Below are 19,541 nucleotides of genomic sequence, written 5' to 3'. Positions count from 1 at the left end.
ACTGATCCTGACCAGACTCATCGAGTTTATTGTGTCTGCAAAGTCCTGTGACACAGAGCATCCATGTAAAGCATGTTTGGTGTTTTGTATTTTGAACGCAAGGGGTCAACACCCACCAGAGGCATGTGAGTAGACCTGAGACCATCCCAGTCTGCAGAAAAATGTAACTGGCTCAAGCCAAAAAAAAAAAAAGAAAAAATAAGGGGGACAAGTGCTGAAAACCTCATTACCATGGCACTAAGACGTAAGTCTGCTTCCTTGAACTGTCTTTGATCTCTACATAATGTGGATATATGGGAGAGCTGGTGCTTTTAGGAAGATGAAAGCAAACATTTAACGGCTCACCTTAAATTATAAAGATGACAGCATTAGGTAGGTTTCAATTCTGGACCAGTTCCTTCACAGGTTTTTGCACCATTATATTAAGACTTACTGTAAAACTCACATAACTCATATAAAGATGGCTATATATCTATTTGTCCTCTGTTTTACTTACTTTTCTGGTTTCTTTATATTGAAATCTACATGCATTACTTATTGCTTTTTAAAGATATTGCCATATCATATTCGTTTAAACTGTTTATTGATGCCTTCCCATTTTGAAATTTGCATTTGAGTGTGTAACTACAAATATTAACTTGACAGGGGGGAATTCAAATTAAGATTTTAAACAAGAACGATAAAGAGAGATCTAAATGAGTTTTTTTTCCATGTTTTTTCCAGTGTCTTGTGTTGTGATAATCCTCCAAGAGCCCAGATTCACATGACATCAGAGGTAGGAGGACACTGGCGTGAGGCGTCCGCCCCTCTGTGAGAAGTAAAGAGTTAACGGAGCGGTGGGTTTGCCCATTCTCCTGTGTGAGTGACGCGATCATCTCCCTTATCCCTCAACTTTGCCTGTTGCCAGACCAGGCAGCCGAGGTGGACGCAGGCTATCACCGCTGACATTTTTCAACGCGGAAAGCAGCAGCAACAACAACAACAACAACAAAAAACCCTCATCCACGTTCCGTTTCCTCGTTCATTTATTCTCCCGCTGACTTTTCTTTTTCTTCCGCGCAGGCAGCTTATTCCGTAACGATGGTTTTTAGTGCCCCTTCCCGTCGGACTCTCCGATGTTGTGCAGTCTACTACATGAAGGCGTAAATCTTTTTTTTTCTTTTCTTTTTTCTTTTTTTTTTTTTCCTCCTTCGAGTAGAGGTGGATATTCCCGGATACGGAGAGAGGGGGGTGGTAGTTACATGAATTAAAAAAAAAAAAAAAAAAAAAAATCAAAAAAAGAAGAGTTTTCACGGAAAACCCTCGCACACCAACATGCCACGGAGGAAACAAGAAGCGCCCAAGCGCGCAGCAGGTATGAGCTTTTTCTGCTGTGTCAAAAGCTGCGGATGTGAAGGTTTGTTTTGGGAAGCTCCGTTTTTACAGTCGCTGCGTTTCCGTTTCCACTTTGTGGCTTTTGTGTAACGATGCGCTTTTGTCACTCTTGGCTACTCTTGTGAGATTACATACCTTTTTTTTCTGTTTTTTTGTTTGCACACATCTCCGTGTGGGTCTGCGTGTTCGCTCCCCACGCCGTGCGGTCACTGTGGCCACACTTCGGATGACTCGGCTGCTGTAAACTTTCGCTTCCTATATAACCCAAACTTCAATCTCTGGTCATGTACCATTTTTTTATTTTATTTTCCTTACCTCCCATTTACAGTTGATCATGAAAGTTGAAGCTTGTAGTGGAATAAAAGCATAATTTTCGTGATGGTGAGAGCCCGAGGCGTGCCATAAAGAACATAAAGGCTTTGTGCGCATTTGATCCGGGCGCATAACTTCTTTGCACTAGCGAGAGGAGGAGAAAAAACCCTACCTCCTGAGGTTTTTCTCTTTTTTGGGGATAAGATAAACAAGTTGAGAACAGACAATGCTGTTTCGTGGGCTGGAATGAGGCATAATCGACAGTTGCCATGTCCGATTTGACGGTTGATTGATTGGCTGTCATGCGGCTTTGATCTGATCCTTCCCGATTTGCATCAGAAAATCACTTCCCAACATGTGCTGCGGGCCCCTGACGTCACGTTGAAACCACTTTGAAAGGCCCCGTGTACTTTTTACTCTCTCTTTCTCTCTCTCTCTCTCTGTCGCACTCACTTTTACACACGCATAGACTTTGTGTCACTGACGTTCTGGTGACTCAAAAAAGTGAAAGAGTGTGTGTGTGTGTGTGTGTGTGTGGGGGGGGGGGGGGGGGGGGGGGGGTTCAGTGAGACATCACATACGCAGACAGACACACACTTCCAGCAGAGAACCTCACACTCCCATGTGCACATGCTTGTTCACTCCAAACACAAACACACACACACACACACACACACACACACACAGTCAAACGCATACAGTGGGTGAGGGAGGCGGGGTGGGGGGAGTGGGTTAGGGGTTGTAAAAGGAGCCGTGTGCTATGTAATGGAGGGGAGGAATGGGTTTGCTCTGTCAGACCGGGCCGTCACAACGGCTTTGTTTCATGTTTGATTTAATTGTCTCTCCCCTGACAGGCCCATTCATCAATGGCTTTAATGGTCAATCAGAGACAGGCTGAGTGAGTGCTCCCATTCTGTTTAGCCATAAGCTGGCCTGGGCTTTTATTTCATCAAAATGCCCAAGCCTAATGTACATGCTCACTGGCTCAGAGTGGCCGCAGGGAGCACATAAAGAATGACTGAAAGCTTTCTGATTTCAGATCAGTGAGAAGGATGCTTTTTTTTTTTTTTCTTCATCTCCTCCTCTTACTCTCCACTCTGCTCCCTGCTACACTGCTGTTTCTCTGTTGACGAAAGGGAATAAAAGGCTGTAATATAGATCGTTTTGTGTTGTTAGAAAACAACTTTTTCTCCCTGAAACCACTCTTCTTTGTTCATTCATTCATCTATTCATTTCTTCATTTTTTCATGCTCCCCTTCCACCCCTGTCAGTCAGCCCGTGCAGCTGCAAGTTATAAAGTTGTCAACTGTTCAGTGGCACACAAAGGGTGATGATGAATTGATTGCAGCACAGAGCATGGTGATAGAGAGAGCAAAGAAAAGGATGACAGATGATGGGCCTTGATTAGGGACTTAGGGGGAGAGTCAGCCCACTGCAACCTTGAGACTTGCATGAAAAATCTACACACACAAACACACCCCAACAACACACACGCATTGCACACATCCAGCTTTGCTCCCTCATTGTCTCTCGAATGCACATACACACACAAGTACTTAGCTTCTCTCTCGTTTTCTTTCCTCTCTGAAAGGTTTTCTCTCCCCACAGTAGAAAACTTGTTTTGCCTGCTTCATTAGCGTTGGTCCAATTAGCCGTGAGGCTGATGGAGTCCTGACAGGCCCGGTGATTGGAGATGACAAGCTCGGGGTGCCCAGCCCAATGAGGTTTGCCACCACTTTGATGTAATCAACTTGATATTACACAGAGCCACTCGCCTTTGGTTGTGCTGTAACTCAATTTTCTGCTGCAGGTGACAAATGGGCCTGCGTACCTGGGTCAGGTCTGAGTGTTCTTAACAACCGAGGGCAGCTGGCCACGTAAACAGGCGCACAGGCACGAGAGAGGGAGAGTTTTCCCTGCTGTTGAAATACAGACCTCCTTCCTTTGTGGCGGGTGATTAGCTTCACCACAAGTTCAGGGCCTGAAGCTAGTGAAATGGTTTCAGAGAGTTGAAATGTTCTATCGATTTAGCAGGAATTCAACACCGGCTTTACAGCGTGTGGCCAAAGACGCAGCTTTGTCATCGCCGCGTCCGTGCTCTGAAGTACAGTATATCCGCAGAATGGATGAGGAGTGTTTACAGTATCCCTTGTGTTGCATGTGTCACTGCAGTCTTGAGGTCATGACAGAGCGCGCAATTCATCTCCTCTTTTTCACTGTCAGAGGCTCATTTTAGTATTACTGAATCCGAAGCAAGAACCTGATATCGAAGGAGTGGGCGTGGGTCTGATTTGAAGTTGCAGTTTCCTCTTTCTGCTGGGTCAGGATTACAGCTGCCAGATTGGCAGCTATCACTCCTGTTTATCATAGAGTATGTGACTGTACACTGAAATCAGTGGGCTTGCAGTCTTGTGTGGTTTGGCTTGTGATACTACTAATGAAAGGAATGGTAACTGTAGAGCACCTGCTGGGGCCAGGCCATAATTCTCTGGGCTCCGTAGGCCTGAAGTTTTTTTTTCTTCTCCCCATCTGTTTGTCTTTGTGCATCACCTATGCAACATAAGTAGAGTGCACGCCAATGCAGAAACTGGAGACAGACAGAAACAGAGTGCTGACGCGGGTAAAGATGCAAGTGTTTACAGCACACGTTGCAGACTCACCAAACACATGTTGTGGCTGAGTTGTAAAGCAGCAAGTGAAACAAAGTGAGCTGCCTTTATATCTGTCTCCCTTCCTGTTGTTTTTGTGTGGAAAGCGTGCCCTCACAGAAGCAGCAGGGGAGCGATAGTTGGGCCATAATTGTTGGCCGACATGCATGCCAATATTGCCAACGAGCTCTAACAACAATACGCCCCCGCTGAAGTTGCTTGCAGGTGTGACCGAGGCAAATGTTTTGGCCTTGCAGGCCTCGTTGCTAATGAAAGTCCTGTAGCTGGATTCTGGTGAGGTTGAGTCATGTCTGTGATCTACGAGTCTGATAAGTGCATACCTAATGAAGCTGTGAGCACCGGTGGAGGGAGGAGGAGGACAGTTGACAGAGTGTTTCCCACAGGTATTGACAGACGTCTTTTTGTTTTTGCCATAGGCCTCGACTCCATAAATCCTGCCTGTGCAATGATAACACTGCCAACTTGCTAGTAAAAGACTGAAAGGGAGACATTAAGAGGAGAAATAAAGAGGGCACATGGAGGAGAGGAGGAGGTGCTGGTGGTGTGGGGATGAGGAAGAACAGGGGGCGTTGAAATAGGCCTTCTCTCCTTTTTAACACACACTTGGCAGATGTCGAGGCATAGGGTTGGGCTCTAGGAGAGAAAGAGGAGTGCAAGTGCTGCTGTAGTGTCACACACATAAAACTATTAGCCGTGCACTCCTCTCTTTCACTTTTCACTGTGCTTGTAGCCAAGGTTTTCAGCTGGAACTGCCCCCCCACCGCTGTTGTGATAGATGCAGCTTGCACTGTAGCGACAATTGGGACAGGCCCGATTCGTCCACCCTCACCACCAACCCACTCACCCCTCCCAGAGGTAGAGAGCGTCGGAGCCTGGTGGGATGTGTGCTCTTTTTCGAGGAAACTGAGCTGCTCTGGTCTTCAGGGGTCCTGAAACCCAATCCGAGGGGAGAATACCCCGGTCATGCCAAAGAGCCGATTTCCTTTTCAACAGAGTCATTTATCACTGACCCACCCTTCGCTTCTGACACGGTGACATGTGTCATTTATCAAACAGGCTTTAGCAGACACACAGAGAAGAAGTGGAATGGAGGACAGGGAGGGAGAGGAATAGAGAGAGAAAAAACCGGAGTGGACTGAGGGGAAAGTCAGGAAAGTAGAGGAGTGCAGAATGAGGTGCAGAGTTGGAGGAGAGACACACAAACTCATGTTTGTCTGTCTGTGAGACATTTTCCAGGGAAGAGTGGGTTTTCCTGAAACCCTTAAGGAGGAGAGTATGGGAGGGGAGATTTTTTCAAGATGACAGGGAGGATTGAGTTACACTGAGCTGTGCTTTGATGAGTGACAGAAAGTTCTTCCATGACACGTTGCAAGATGTCTGAATGAAGGGGAGAAATATGCTTCGTAAGTATACAGATCACACGAGTTCGTTATTGTTGTTTATAGATTAAATATGCACGGCTAGCACTGCAGGCACCATAGAAGTGTGTGTGTGTCTGTGCGGCCATATGGCGTCAATGTTTAATGCGTGCATGCCGCTCCCTGATGAACTGGACTGACAGGTATCACTCATGTAGCAGCCTGGCCTTTATATGAACCCGAGCTGCTCTGCTCTCCCGTGGCCCAAACAGCCTCTCTCCAAGATGGATGCTTCTTTAAAAATCAGATTAATGATGGATACCAGGCTTATAGTGCCATTTATCATGAGGAATATTATTTAGGCCAGCCGTGTATGGCTGTAACTGGAGAGCCAGGACGAGAAGAAGCAGGGTGTGGTTAGACAGACACTCACTGTGTGATGGATGGCTGAGCGCTCTCTCTGAGTGTTACTAGACACCAGTGCTGCAGCAGTAAGCCATAATCAGATAGCCCAGGGATGTTTATCCCACAACTACACTACCCAGATTGCCTTGCCTGGAGGGTCGCTTTGTGAAAGTTATATTCGTCGTTATCATATTTAAGAAGTTGGTATATTCTTGGAAAAACTCTTGACACTAAAGGGCACGGCAAAGGCTTGTTATATATATTTAAAATGATTCATTGGATCCACTATAACTGACTCTAATGATTAAGTTTCCATTTAGCTTTGCCCAGAAGAGTCTCCAGTCCTGCCTCCTTCTCCAACAACCATGAATGAAAGTACAGTGAGAGGTCAAGGCAAGGTCGGCTCTGCTTCTGCTCCGAGAGAAAAACAGAGAAAGGAAAAAAAACAGTTATTTTGTTTTTTGTCCTCTCCTCGTTCCCTTCTCCCTGCCTCCTACCTCCTCCTCCTACACTCTTCTGTGATTTATGGTGGCCATCCATCTTCAGACTGCGTCCATCACCTCCTCGTTGCTAGGCGATCATGGCAGCAGCTGTGTGTTGTGAGGGGGATTTGGTCGTCTCACTCGCCAACCCGACCTCGTTCCCTTCACCCCGTACCTTTATTCAAAGTTTGAACTCTGAACACGACATTAGTTTCTATCCTAGATGTTGAACAAATAGAAGGAAAAAAAATCACAAAAACTCAAATAGTCAAAATCTAAAACCCAGCCAACGTTTTTACTAGCAGAACCCTAAATTCAGACTATTAATTTAGATCTACGTAAACCTTTATTTGAACAGCAATTTTGACCCTTTTATGTCCTCCGGCAAAAAGCAACCCAAAAGGTTGTTTTTTTATACATATTTTATTTGTAATAGGAATCCCTTTTTTCTTCTTTTTTGTTGTTGTAAGAAATAGCTGAGATGTCACTTCATGATTAATGTATCACAATTACAAAAAGTTATGGCAGAATATTAGCCTAATAAATCTGAAATACATTCCATAGATTGCTTAGAGAGGTTTAATTAGATTTTTTTTTTTTTGTGAAGTTATTATGACTCAAAATAAAGTCTAGGAAATATTCTGGAATAAGGAAAAAGAATAGCCACGACCAAAAAGTAATGCAAGTCAGATTCCTGTATGTCCTGCTGTGACATCCCATAATATGCTTTAGACAGTTTTACAACTTCCTGCCCATAGCAGAGAGACCAGGCGGGGAAGAAACAGACGGGTTTGAGATGGGCCTAGAAACACTCTGTTGACGATGAAAACTTGATTGAAAACATGAAAATGATCAGCCGAGCTCGCTGTCAAGGAGGCGTTCAGATTCCCCAGTTTGAAATTGCAAACTGATTAGATGATTTGTCTGAAGAAATTGCCATGGTATTTACCTCTGGTGTTTGCTTCAGCCTTTGTCTTGCGGGCTAAATCTGGGCAGGAAGTTGGCGTCGGTACGAAAGAGTAATCTAAAAGGTCATATGTACAGTTGTCCGAGATTTCAATCTGATTAAGTAATATCATTTATCTTAAGTTTGACCCTCTGTCGACCTTCCTTTTGCTGTTTTTCTCCATTCACACAGCCTATAAAAGAAATAAAGCGCTGCTCTGTGGAACGTCACCTGAGAACCTCTCGCGTAAGGTGTACATGAAGAAAAAGACTTGGAAAAGCGGGAGAAAGGATATCGCGTTAGAAAGTTGATTGACCATCTGTCAACAGACCTGACAGAGTTGACAGGTCTGACATCTGGAGATTTTAACTGGATCATCACCTTCCTTACCAGTTCTGATTTTGTGGCCTTGGTTCTGCACCTGTGGAAGAAGGTTGTGTTGATTTTTCTTTGGTTTGTTTGCATTTTCTTTATCGCTTATTGTGGCTGCTTGAAACTGGGATTTCATGAGTTTGTGACCTCGTTCTATTCTCTGTCAGAGTAAGTTACAGGAGGCCGTTATGTGTCCACGGCTTGTCCCACGTCAGATAAACTAGATGAATTCTCAGGTCGTGAGGGTCTGTATGTGCAGCTGGCAGCTTTGAGGTCCAGCCATAACACAACAACCAGCTGAGGGTTGTTGTTCACTCTCTCTCTTCTCACTATGTGCACTGACAAGGTTCAGCCCTAAGCTTCGCCTGGGGCCAGAATGATCTCTCTGTTTTTCCCATCTCCCATATCACACATCCTGCACTACAATTGGCGGACACAATGTATTCACAATGCCATCAGGGGGTAGAGAACGCACACAAATAAAACCTGACAAAGACATCCACGATGGCCAGGGAACACAATAGGCTGTGTTCGCACAAGGTGGTATCACAGTTATGAATTAAAGTCCTAAAAAAAAAAAGGCAGCACCACGGCTCTCTGGGGTCATATCTGCAAAAGCGACTTATGTCAGAACTTGTTAATTTTTCATTTGGTCAAAGATCACCTGTTACAGTTTTTCTCATGAGACTTTCAGCCTTTTGGTTAGGATCAAAGGGAACAGAGGGAGAGAACTAAGTTTGATTGAGTGTGTTACTTTGACACATGTGTACACGAGAAAGGCATTTTAGGTATGTCACTGATCTGCTGCTATTTTGACAGAATGGGGCTGTTTTAGACTAAATTATTCTAATCTATTTAAGGAGTTTTAGACAGCTGGAAAACTTGAGGAAAAGTACAAGGTGGCAGTCTTGTTTTTTCTTTCTTTCTTTCTTTCTAGATTTGATGGAGGCTGAGGTGACTTCCTCTCTTGTAGTGTTCTCAGGCTGTTTCCTGTCAGTAAGAGCCCCCCACTGAGGGCTGTGTTAGTTTAAGAACGTCAAGGTCCAGTTAAAATACTGTACACATGTCAAGACAGACACGTCCCGCTGGGATACAGTTTAACTCTCTCCTCTTAGGGTATTGTTTTCTGATCCTCCGAATATCACAATGGATCAAATGTCTTGCGGGCCACATTTAACCTCAATTTTGGTTTTCTTTTATCAGTCAGTAATGATAAATTTGAATTTCTTTGGCAAACAGCTTCTCATTATCATACAATATGTATGCCTTTATTCCCAGTTGTTTGATCCTTTTGTTGTTTTGAACAGGAGCGTAAAGCTTGTTCATTGCCGTACACGAGAAAAGACCACCTATGTGGACAACTTCCTGTCGCCTCCCTGGATCCCAGCGGTGTTTTTGTGCGCCGTGCAGTTATCTAACAATAAAGTTATAAAACAAAGCCAGACAAAGCTGGCCATTACACGTAAACATTACTTTCACCGTAGCATTTTTTACTGTTTTATTTTCTTAAAAATATACAATATAGTTTCTCTTTAATGAATAATAGTACAAACTTGTATTTTATATGCGGTTTATACAGATTTTTTTTTTCTGTTACAGACATTTTTTTGTTCTACAACATAAAGACATATGTTGTCCAAGTAGCACATTTTTAATGTGGAAAAAAAGCAGAGATGAAATATTGTGCCCACATTGGCCGGACAAAGGACATCCCTTTTTTTTTAAATCACGGTGCCGCCGGCAAGGTTGTGCTTTCGACCGAGCAGCCGTTTGAGTACGTGGGTCGGACTCAGGTAGAGTTTTTAATGGCACATCCTGTTTACCCTGCTTCTGTTGGGTGTGATCTGGCCTGCACAGCTGGGGAAACAGTTTCTGAGCCGGGAACATTCCTCTCGCTCATCAAGAGGATGATTTAGAGAAAAGAGAGTGGACTTATTTGTGTCTTGATGATGAGAAATGCGAGTGTTTGTTTTGTTTTCTTTCCATAAGATTTACATTCCCTAAAGATGTACGCAAAGGTGTGCGCAGATTGGTTTTCTTCCTATTTTGTTTCAGTAAAGATTGCTCGTGCTGGATTTCCGTGCATGCACGAGGCCCGTTTGAGACATAGCATCAGAGGACCTGGAGACATTTAGCAAACCAGTACCATAACAGAGGGAAGGAGGCACTGAAATGCTCTGCTTTAGAGGCAGGCACAGCACCTTCCTGCTTAATCACCCCTTGTCCCTGCCCTCTCTGTTGTTCCTGATTGTCAGAGCAGCACTGCAGTATTTCTATCAGATGATCTCTCCCTCCTTGTCTGCGGCCCTTATGTTTATGAAAATGATACTCCACAGGAATGCCTCCTGCATGCCAAGATGTCACTGTCTTTCTTCATCGCTTGCATCTACGTGCATGTTCAAGTGTGCTTGTGCATGAGTGTCTGTGGAGTGGGAAGGTTTGGCGGGTGTCACAACTGACTGACTACCTTTGTTTATAATCACGCAGAGTGTGTTTAAGGTTGTGTATTTTCTAGGAGAAATGTGCTCCCTGCATGTGAGGCTTCCATTTTTTTACAGCTTTTTTTTTTTTTTGTTGGTGTGAATTTGCTATTGCTATTTTTGCATGAGCTGTGACTGAGATGTTGATTGTGTGAAAATGCTCCTCCTACCATTCGTACCCAGCCGCGCCCCAAAGGAATCATTCACGGAACTTAATGATTCTTGGGTTTTTTCCCCCCACATAGCACCGGCTCAGTTTATCATTACAAGAACATGCGCTCATTCTCGCTTATTTTCTCTCTTTCTCACACCCACGCACATAAGGAAGATTCATACGTTGGCCCGGCACCATATGCTTAGATATTAGTTAAGACTGCATCCAAAGTATTGTTGTATTCATAATATTCATAATTTATTCTAAGGGAGCCTCTATATTCCTATCACCTTTTATTAGCTTGATAAATCACCTCTGTTGTCAGTCAAGGCAGGGAGAATAATTGGATGTGGTTGTCGCCCAGTGTGATGGATTATCAGTCATTGGGGATTAAATTAACAGATAGTGCTCAGACATAATGGTTTTTGTTTTGCATTTTAAATTGCCTGGGAGCACGATTTGACTCTAAAGGTTTTTATTGCTGGTCCTTTTGGACCCCCCCCTCCCTTTCTCTCTGCACCATCAAGGCTTTGTAACAAATGAAAAATAACCCATAGGGCCGCAGCTCTATTAGTATGAAATGTAAAGCATTTGCTACCAGGTGAAGGAGACGGGCCTGGGAAGGCTCGAGACTGTGACATTGGATATAGCAATGGTTTGATGAAATAGCAGGGCAATGTGAGAAAATAGGAGGAGTATTTTCTTTCTGAAGAAGAAAAAAAGGTGACCTGACAACTTGGTCAAGCGATGTGCGGGGCCCTCGTGATGAAAGCTGACATCTGTGACCAGCTAGTAAGGATGCAGGCACATTAACTGCCTCATCCTGACTGAATTTCCTCTTTCAAAGCGAAGGAGAAAGAAAGTAAAGTGAGAGGAAAGAGCAGGCAGTCACTCGAGCACTGGTAGTGGGGAGAAATATTCTTTGTATCTTTGACCAAGTGTGAGCCATTTACCTCTTCGCCCCTTCTTCTATTCTCCCACACGCCTCCCCTCCTCCCCACGTCCGCATTATCATAATTGTGTCCAGAACATGAGGGGCCGGGGAAGTGATCATGTCATTTTATTTACACCCTGCTTGGCCCTTTTTACAAACGACATGCCACTGACTGCCAAGCGGACTGGGGCCTGACGACATCTTTTGATCAGGGCTGTCGGGGCCTATCAGCGGAGAGTGGCAGGTAATGGATACCCAGTGACAAACCAAATCTCCGGGAGGACAGAGAGTGGGCCGCACCTGCCAGGTCTCCATTAGGCTGGCCTCTCAGTGGGGCTGCCTGCTGACTGTGCCCCCAGGGCCCAAATCAGGCCAGCGTCAGTCGCATGGCTGCTTAGAGATTGGCTGTTAGCACTGGAAATGAGAGTTATTTCAGCTATGACATTTTTGTTTAGACTGGATTTGTGTGTGTGTGTGTGTGTGTGTGTGTGTGTGTGTGTGTGTGTGTGTGTGTGTGTGTGTGTGTGTGTGTGTGTGTGTGTGTGTGTGTGTGTGTGTGTGTGTGTGTGTGTGTGTGTGTGTGTGTGTGTGTGTGTGTGTGTGTGTGTGCGCCCGTGCTCACATTTGCAGGCTCTGCTGTGTGAATGTTCAAACCATTTCAACCCACACCTAGAGGTTCTTTATGTGCCAGTTGTCTCAGTTTACAATATTGCTCGAACGGCCTCAGACCTGTCTACAGGCCATCCACTATTTTCAGAGATTATTTGTTTTTCCTAAAGTTGAGCATTTTTGTGAGTGAAGCGGTCAGGAAATGAGGGAGCAGGGGCTTAGGGGTGAGCGGTAGGTGAGTTGGTGTTAGATGGGTTGACTTGTCACCACAAGAGAGACAGGAATGTGTGTGCTCATGTGTGTCTGTGTGTGTTTGTGGGACCAGTGCACAAAGACCTACTTATTATCTCTCCTCAGAAGAGCACAGGGCACCAACATGCAAAGTGACAGGCTAGTTTTATTCCAGCACCAGGTCAACAACGCTCACTCTCAATTCACCCTTTATCCTGCTCACTCATGAGCTCATCTTACCACTTTCTTTATTTGTCAATTTGTCTGTGTTTTGCTTCCAAGTACACACAGAAGATTGCACCTTGAGCACAGTATCTACTAAATACTAAGAAACGAATGAACTTAATGCAGTCAAGATCACACTGTGGGATAGCTTCTCAGCATGTCAAAAATTTCATCAGCAGAGCTCTGACACCCCTCTTTTAATTTTTTTTTCCAAGACATGCTCCATGCCTGTGCGCGTGCATGTGTCTGTATGCCTGTGTGTGTAATCAGAGAAGAAGCAGATGAAGAGGCGTCAGACATATTAACTGACAGATGGAGGTTGATCCAACTCATTTATTACCCCAGAGGAGAATGCCACAGTGAGATTGGGCTTCATTAATTTCAGATTTAGTTTTCATTTCAAGCTGTTGTGCCCTGAGATAAATAAAATGGTGCATTATGTTTTTGCCAAGATATTTCTTTTTTTGTTTTCCTCCAATAGAAGGAGTGAAAAGAGGAGAGGCATAAGTTCCGTGTGGCTGGGGTAGTATATAAATACAGGCTCGCCTAGAGGAAAATAACACCTCAACGGTTGATGAGGTGAAATGGGATGACTGTAATTTCTCAGCTCAGCTTTAAAGGCTCCCACACAGATGGCTCATTTATCCCTGGGAGTCCTCGGGCACACATTGCAGGAAAACTTTTTCTTCAGTTATTCTAACATAGCATGTTAACTCCCTGCAATTTAACTCATCTCTTTCCTTTTTCTCTTTGTCTCCATTCTCCTTGCAGCCTATTCTCCGGAGGAGCTGACAGAGCTCACCGTGGAGGAAGCAGAAGGAAGACAACTGGCCCCAGTCCCTGAAGATGACCCTCCCGCAGAAGATGAGTTTGCTGAGGAAGACACCGGGACGGCCAAGGAGCTGGCGTATGACCAGGAATATGCTGAGGCCACAGAGCTCTCAGGACAAGAGATGGACAGTGAGTCACATATGAGTGAGGCAAGTGACCACCTCTCAGACTCTGAGAACACCTCTAAAAATGTTGAGGTCAGCTTGGTCAATGCATCTCTGAGTACAGACACCCAAACACCTCCCATAGGTGTGGACACGTTAGAACAAATGAAGGCTATCTATTCCAGCTTCTTGACTAATCCTTTGTGGTCACCGTTAAACCTAAATTCCACACCGCTACAGTCACAGTCCTCGGCTCCTGCAGAGAAGCCAACTCGCAGCAACAGCACTAGCAGCAGTAGCAGCTGCAGCAGCAGCAGCTATGATTGGCACCAGTCTGCAGTGGCAAAGACTTTGCAACAGCATCCTCCTCAAAGCCGTCACCCCGTTCAGTCCGAGCCCAGCCTTTTTAGTACAGTCCAACTCCACAGGCAAAACCCCAAGCTGTTTGGCTCCATCTTCACAGGGGCCAGTAAATTTCGCTGTAAAGGCTGTAGTGCTGCTTATGACACCCTGGTGGAGCTGACAGTTCACATGAATGATACAGGCCACTACCGCGATGACAACCAGGACAAGGCAGGCAGTGGCGCGAAGCGCTGGTCTAAACCACGCAAGCGTTCTCTGCTGGAGATGGAGGGGAAAGAGGATGCTCAGAAAGTTTTGAAGTGCATGTATTGTGGCCACTCCTTTGAATCCCTCCAGGACCTTAGTGTCCACATGATCAAGACCAAACACTATCAGAAAGTGCCTCTGAAGGAACCCATGGCCCCCGTGGCTGCCAAAATAATGTCTCCTAAGAAAAAGAGCATTCTTAGTTTGGATTCTACTTCTGCACCGCGGTCCAGAGATGGAACCCCTAAAACAAAGTCGGACCTGAATGAACCCTCACAGAGGCCTTCCTCCAGCCCCTACACCACCCCTAACAATCGATATGGCCACCAGAATGGTGGAAGCTATACTTGGCAATTTGAGTCCAATAAATTCCAAATCCTTAAGTGTATGGAGTGTGGCAACTCCTATAATACGCTCCAAGAGCTAAGGACCCACATGATGGTGACAGGACACTTCCTGAGAGTGACCAGCTCTGTGGGAAAGAAAATCAAAACACTTCCTGAGGCCACATCACCCAATCCTAGAAGGGTCACCACACCTACTGAACAGAGAGTCCAGTCTGTCCCACTTGCACCCTCCACCTTCTCTAGTCAACCTCTTCAAACCACCACTCCCCCTGCCACCTCCCCTCCTCTCAAAGAGATTAAAAAGGAGGAGGTTGAGGAGGAGTGCACCAAACATGAAGTTGTTGGAACTGAAAAGCAAGTCACGGTCACTGTTGGTAAAGAGGAAGACTCTGAGAAGGAGGAAAAGTATGATATTTCAAAGTATAGCTATCTTACTGAGGAGGACCTGAAAGAGAGCCCTAAAGGTGGGATGGATATTCTCAAATCACTGGAAAACACTGTGACATCTGCCATCAACAAGGCACAAAGTGGGAATCCAAGTTGGGGGGGCTACCCTAGCATCCATGCAGCTTACCAGTTCCCCAGTGCCCTCAAGCTCCAACAGAGCGGTCTGGAAAAGAATTCACAGATGAAGTTCTTGTTCAACGGAGGGGACGGAGCAGTGTCCTCCTACATTAAAAACCAGCCTCTAATTTCCCCACCGCTGAGTCAGTCATCCCCGTTTCCCACCAATAACTTCCAAGCAATGGAAGATTTAGTGAAAAAAGTGACAGAGAAAGTAGCAAAAATAGAGCAAAGGGTTAAGCAGCTGTCTCCAAAGAGGGAGAGCCAACCATCACCCTGTAGTAGTGAGGCTGGAGAATCACACAAGGGGGGACAGGTGGACTCACCTCGGGAATGGAGGGAAGTCACACCATCCAACAGTGACAGGGGAAGCCATAGCGAGAGGGCATCCCCGGCAACAGAGCCCAAGAGAGAAGCTGCGGTCAAATCCCCTCTTGCCTCTACAATGAGATGCAGCACTGCCATTATCACTGGTCATACTCCCCCCGAGCAGCCCTTTGTCAATCCTCTAAGTGCTCTTCAATCAGTAATGAACATTCATTTGGGGAAAGCAGCTAAGCCTTCCTTGCCAAATCAAGATCCCCTCAGCCTGCTTTCTAGGCTCAGCCAGAGCATGACGGAGAAGGCTGCAGTGGCCACCCCTCCATCACAAACCAAAAAGTCAGCAAGTGTAGTTGACAATAGTTTTTGCCAGTCCAGCGATGACCAGCCAATGGACCTCACAAAAAGCAAAAATGATAAAGGAAGCTCTGTGGGCTCAGCCCCCTTAACGCCATCATCAACAGCCTCCTCCATCTCGCCCATCTCTCTAGTTACTCCCGCAAAGCTAACAGTCGTCTCTCCCTACACATCCAGCAGCCCTCTACATGAAAATGCATTGTCGGATATCTCAGACATGCTTAGAAACCTGACACAGTCCCACCCTATCACAAAGCCGGCTTCACGGTCCCGGGTCCCAGAGAAAACAGAAGTCGTCGGCTCCACACACGATGAGGACGATTTGACCCTTCACAGTCACAAACGCAAGGGCCGTCACTCCAACTGGAACCCACAGCACCTGCTTCTTCTGCAGGCCCAGTTTGCCTCCAGCCTAAGGCAGACATCAGAGGCGAAATATATCATCAATGACCTCAGCCCACAGGAAAGAATGCACATATCTCGTTTCACAGGTCTCTCCATGACCACGATCAGCCACTGGCTGGCTAATGTCAAGTACCAGCTGAGGAGAACGGGCAGAACCAAGTTCCTCAAGAACCTCGACTCTGGTCAGCCTATATTCTTCTGTAGTGACTGTGCCTCACAGATCAGAACCCCAGCAGCCTATGTATGCCACCTGGAAGCCCATCTAGGGTTCAGAATTCGGGATCTGGCCAAGCTGTCCCCCAAACAGACTCTTAGGGACTCAAACCTGCTCACAGAGAAAGTAGTGCCCCCAGAGTCCTTCCTTTCTTCTCAATCAGAAGACGACTCCAGCAGTAATGCAGCAGTATACCGCTGCCAGCTCTGCGTCCGAAAGTTTGCCACTAAGCACGCAATCAAACTTCACCTCAGCAAGAGCCATGGGAAATCTCCAGAGGACCATCTGCTATATGTGTGTGAACTGCAGAAACATTAAATAACTTTTAGCTGTAGACATACCAGAAACATAAGTAGAATGACTCTTAAAAGATAATTAAAATAAAAAAAGAATCTTCAAAATGTGTAGTAATGCACAAAGATGTTATTAGCTACCATTATAAAATGTCAGCACAAGGTGTTTACATCTGTTTGGCCTATAACATTTCTGATTTCTCTGTATTTCAAGATGAATTTATTTCACATCAAAATATACTGTAGGTCAAAGAGGTTCAGCTCCCTCTCTCTCTGTGTTCACCTTTAGAAATGTGAGACTACAGATGTGAATCTTTTGACTTGAAGATCAGCATTAACTTGAAATGTATTAACTTTAATGTATTTATTTTGTATTTTTGTGAGTTTGGTTTTGATTTGCTGGTCGACTGCATGTTTTAATGTTACTTTTGTACAGTGCTGTCCTGTTCAGATTTTAAAATGCCCTTTCAAACTCGCCATTTTTAAAACATTTTTTTTTTTTTTTTTTTTACATTATGAAGCAGCCAAACGCCTGGAAAAGCTCCTTTAAAAGATTATGCCAAACTGCAGAAGTTCAGTACTTGTTATTGTCATTTTTATTTCTGTACAGCCTATTGAGTTCTTGCTGATTGTAAAATCTGCCTTATTCATTATCGTTGAGTAAGGGGCACTTAAAATCCAGGTCTGTGTAAAAATGTATATATATCATGTAAGCATACGATTTGCTGTTTAAATTATGCATACTTGTTATATTTCCTAATTTAAGAGGACTAAGACTATCCACTGGTGCAGAGCCTTTGAAGAAGATTAAAAGGACACTGTTTTGCACAATAGTTTTATAAAAGTTATTTGATAAAAAAAACACTACAACTATGTTAATGCCTTGTGCTTCTATGATTAAACTGAATTAATTACTGCAAAAAAATCATTGTTTTTTTTTTTCATCTTAACCAATCAGAGAAATTTGAATATTAAATTGCATTTTGAATCTTTTGAAGCTTCAAAGCACTTGAATTATAAAGAGAGAGACATCTTGGCCAATCAGAAATCATTAATTACACGACACAAAGCTCACTCCTCCCAATTATTGTACCACAATGTCATGACTAAGCATTTATAAATCAGCTGACAGTTTCCTCGCTGGACGACATCTGCAGATACACTGAGTAGAAGTAAAAAAAAACAAAACAAACACAAAAAAAAAACACCACCTTCAACATTTTCCCATGCAGAACCACAATTTGTCAAGTATTCTTGGTGATTTCTGTGTCGTTGTTGTGGGGCGGACTCGAGAGGCGCAAGCGGTGCCACTGCCTGCAAGGCGTCTGGCAGGTGGTGTGTGCTGCATGTAAACCACCAGATGTTCCTGAAACGAGCCACTGGAGGAGGAGGAGGCAGGCGGGCTACAACAGCAGGCAGAGTGGGCTGATTACCACGGGGGCTTGGATGCCATCCGGAGCCCTGGGCACAGACAGCAGATCTGGCACACACCTGGACTCCAAGACTGTCCCTTGGAAAAAATAAAGCAGATCCTATATATGCGTGCCGAGACAAGCTGACAGTGGTGCAGAATGCACAGACAGGTGCTATTCCCTCAAAGCAGGCTTTTGGATCTAACAATATTACTGGCAGGTGTTGATGCTATCAGCATTGTCACAATTCAGGCTCAGTGCCATGTAATGAGAATTTCTTTTTCTCTTTTTTTCATGTTTTTCGGTGACTGTGAGATGGAGGTGTACACACAACTAACACACATCTACTTGTTAGATTCACGACCAACCACCTCAGCCTTATTCGAAGACGCCTGGGGACATTGTGTTCTTTCTGTTTGATCTTCCCAGGCTTTGCTTGTCATGACTGACTGACTGAGTGACTTGGGGCCGGGGGAAGTTATCTGGTTACTATGGTGACGGCCATTTGCCCAGCCTCTAACCCCGCTCCCTCACTCAACAGAGGACAGCTCGAGTGCAACACACCCATTTACTCTCTTAAATCTCATCATCTCGCTTCAGTTCCTCCCACCCGGGAACAGATTAATTAACACACACACACTGTGTCCTGACCCCGTCTTCTCACACAAACTCATTACCGCCTCAGACTTGCTCCCGGCCCTACGACGTTTAGGATACATTGGTAAAACGTTGTGGGAGAACCCAGTGATGACTCACATCTGACAAGCAGAATAAAGCCCTTAACAAAGGATGATAATTGAAAGATGGGATTCAGGCCGGTAGCCATTGATAATGTAAATGAAAAAGACTGAGAAGCCTTATTGAATGTCTTGTGAGGATTTTTCTTTTTTTTTTTTTTTTTTAGAGCTTACTGAATCCTTGCAGATAGAATATTATCTCTTGGACATCATCGTTTTTTTTTTTTTCCAACACTGTACTGATAATGCTTTGGGCTTAGTGATGGACTTGGGGTGAGGACTGTTGGGGGCGTTAATGAGATAGTTGACACTTTGGGGGTTAATGAGGGGCTGGAGGGAGAGGGCTAAATGATTAGACTTCTGCTTGAATAAGCATTATAGCGGCTGCTGGAGAGCAGTGTAGAAGCCGCAAATCTGCTGTAGCCAATTATTTAGCATGAAAAACACAAACTTCCACACAAGTGTGTTTCCCTGCAATAATAAAGAGGAGATAAGACGCGTTATTCATTGTTCTTTTGTCTTGACTCTCCTTGAGGGTTAGATAGTTATAAACGCCGATTCGCCTCACTGCTCCTAAAACAAAGTCAGCAGTGAAGGGGGATGAAAGGAGGCGGACAGGACAGGGATAGGATAGGATGACAATAAGTCCCCCCACTCCTCCACTCCACAGATCTCCCATCAGCTCTTGTCATCCCTCTAATGAATATCAGTTAAATTGCTCTGTGGATCTGAGGAGTTTGGATGTCAATGTGATTTGTGCGAGTGTGGCGGATAGAGGGGCCCAGACTAATGAAAG

The 19,541-nt window shown here is 44.9% G+C and overlaps 1 protein-coding gene across 1 annotated transcript; it reads left to right on the top strand.

The window, feature by feature from the left end:
• Positions 1-876: 876 nt before the first annotated feature.
• Positions 877-17,510, top strand: tshz3a (teashirt zinc finger homeobox 3a). The gene is made up of 2 exons (XM_061721399.1): positions 877-1,354; positions 13,323-17,510. The coding sequence occupies exons 1-2, from the start codon at positions 1,315-1,317 to the stop codon at positions 16,619-16,621; spliced, it is 3,339 nt and encodes a 1,112-aa protein (XP_061577383.1). The 5' UTR covers positions 877-1,314; the 3' UTR covers positions 16,622-17,510.
• The last annotated feature ends 2,031 nt before the right edge of the window (positions 17,511-19,541 follow it).

The sequence above is a fragment of the Cololabis saira genome, chromosome 5 (assembly GCF_033807715.1).
Source record: "Cololabis saira isolate AMF1-May2022 chromosome 5, fColSai1.1, whole genome shotgun sequence".
Taxonomy (NCBI): Eukaryota; Metazoa; Chordata; class Actinopteri; order Beloniformes; family Belonidae; genus Cololabis; species Cololabis saira.
This window is presented reverse-complemented; position numbering and strand designations above follow the sequence as displayed.

What these genes read in the sequence shown, in the direction of transcription:
- tshz3a (XM_061721399.1), top strand. Translation starts at nt 1,315, where the DNA reads ATGCCACGGAGGAAACAAGAAGCGCCCAAGCGCGCAGCAG. An exon ending in AGCGCCCAAGCGCGCAGCAG is followed by an intron (nt 1,355 to 13,322) that starts GTATGAGCTTTT and finishes TTCTCCTTGCAG; the next exon opens with CCTATTCTCCGGAGGAGCTG.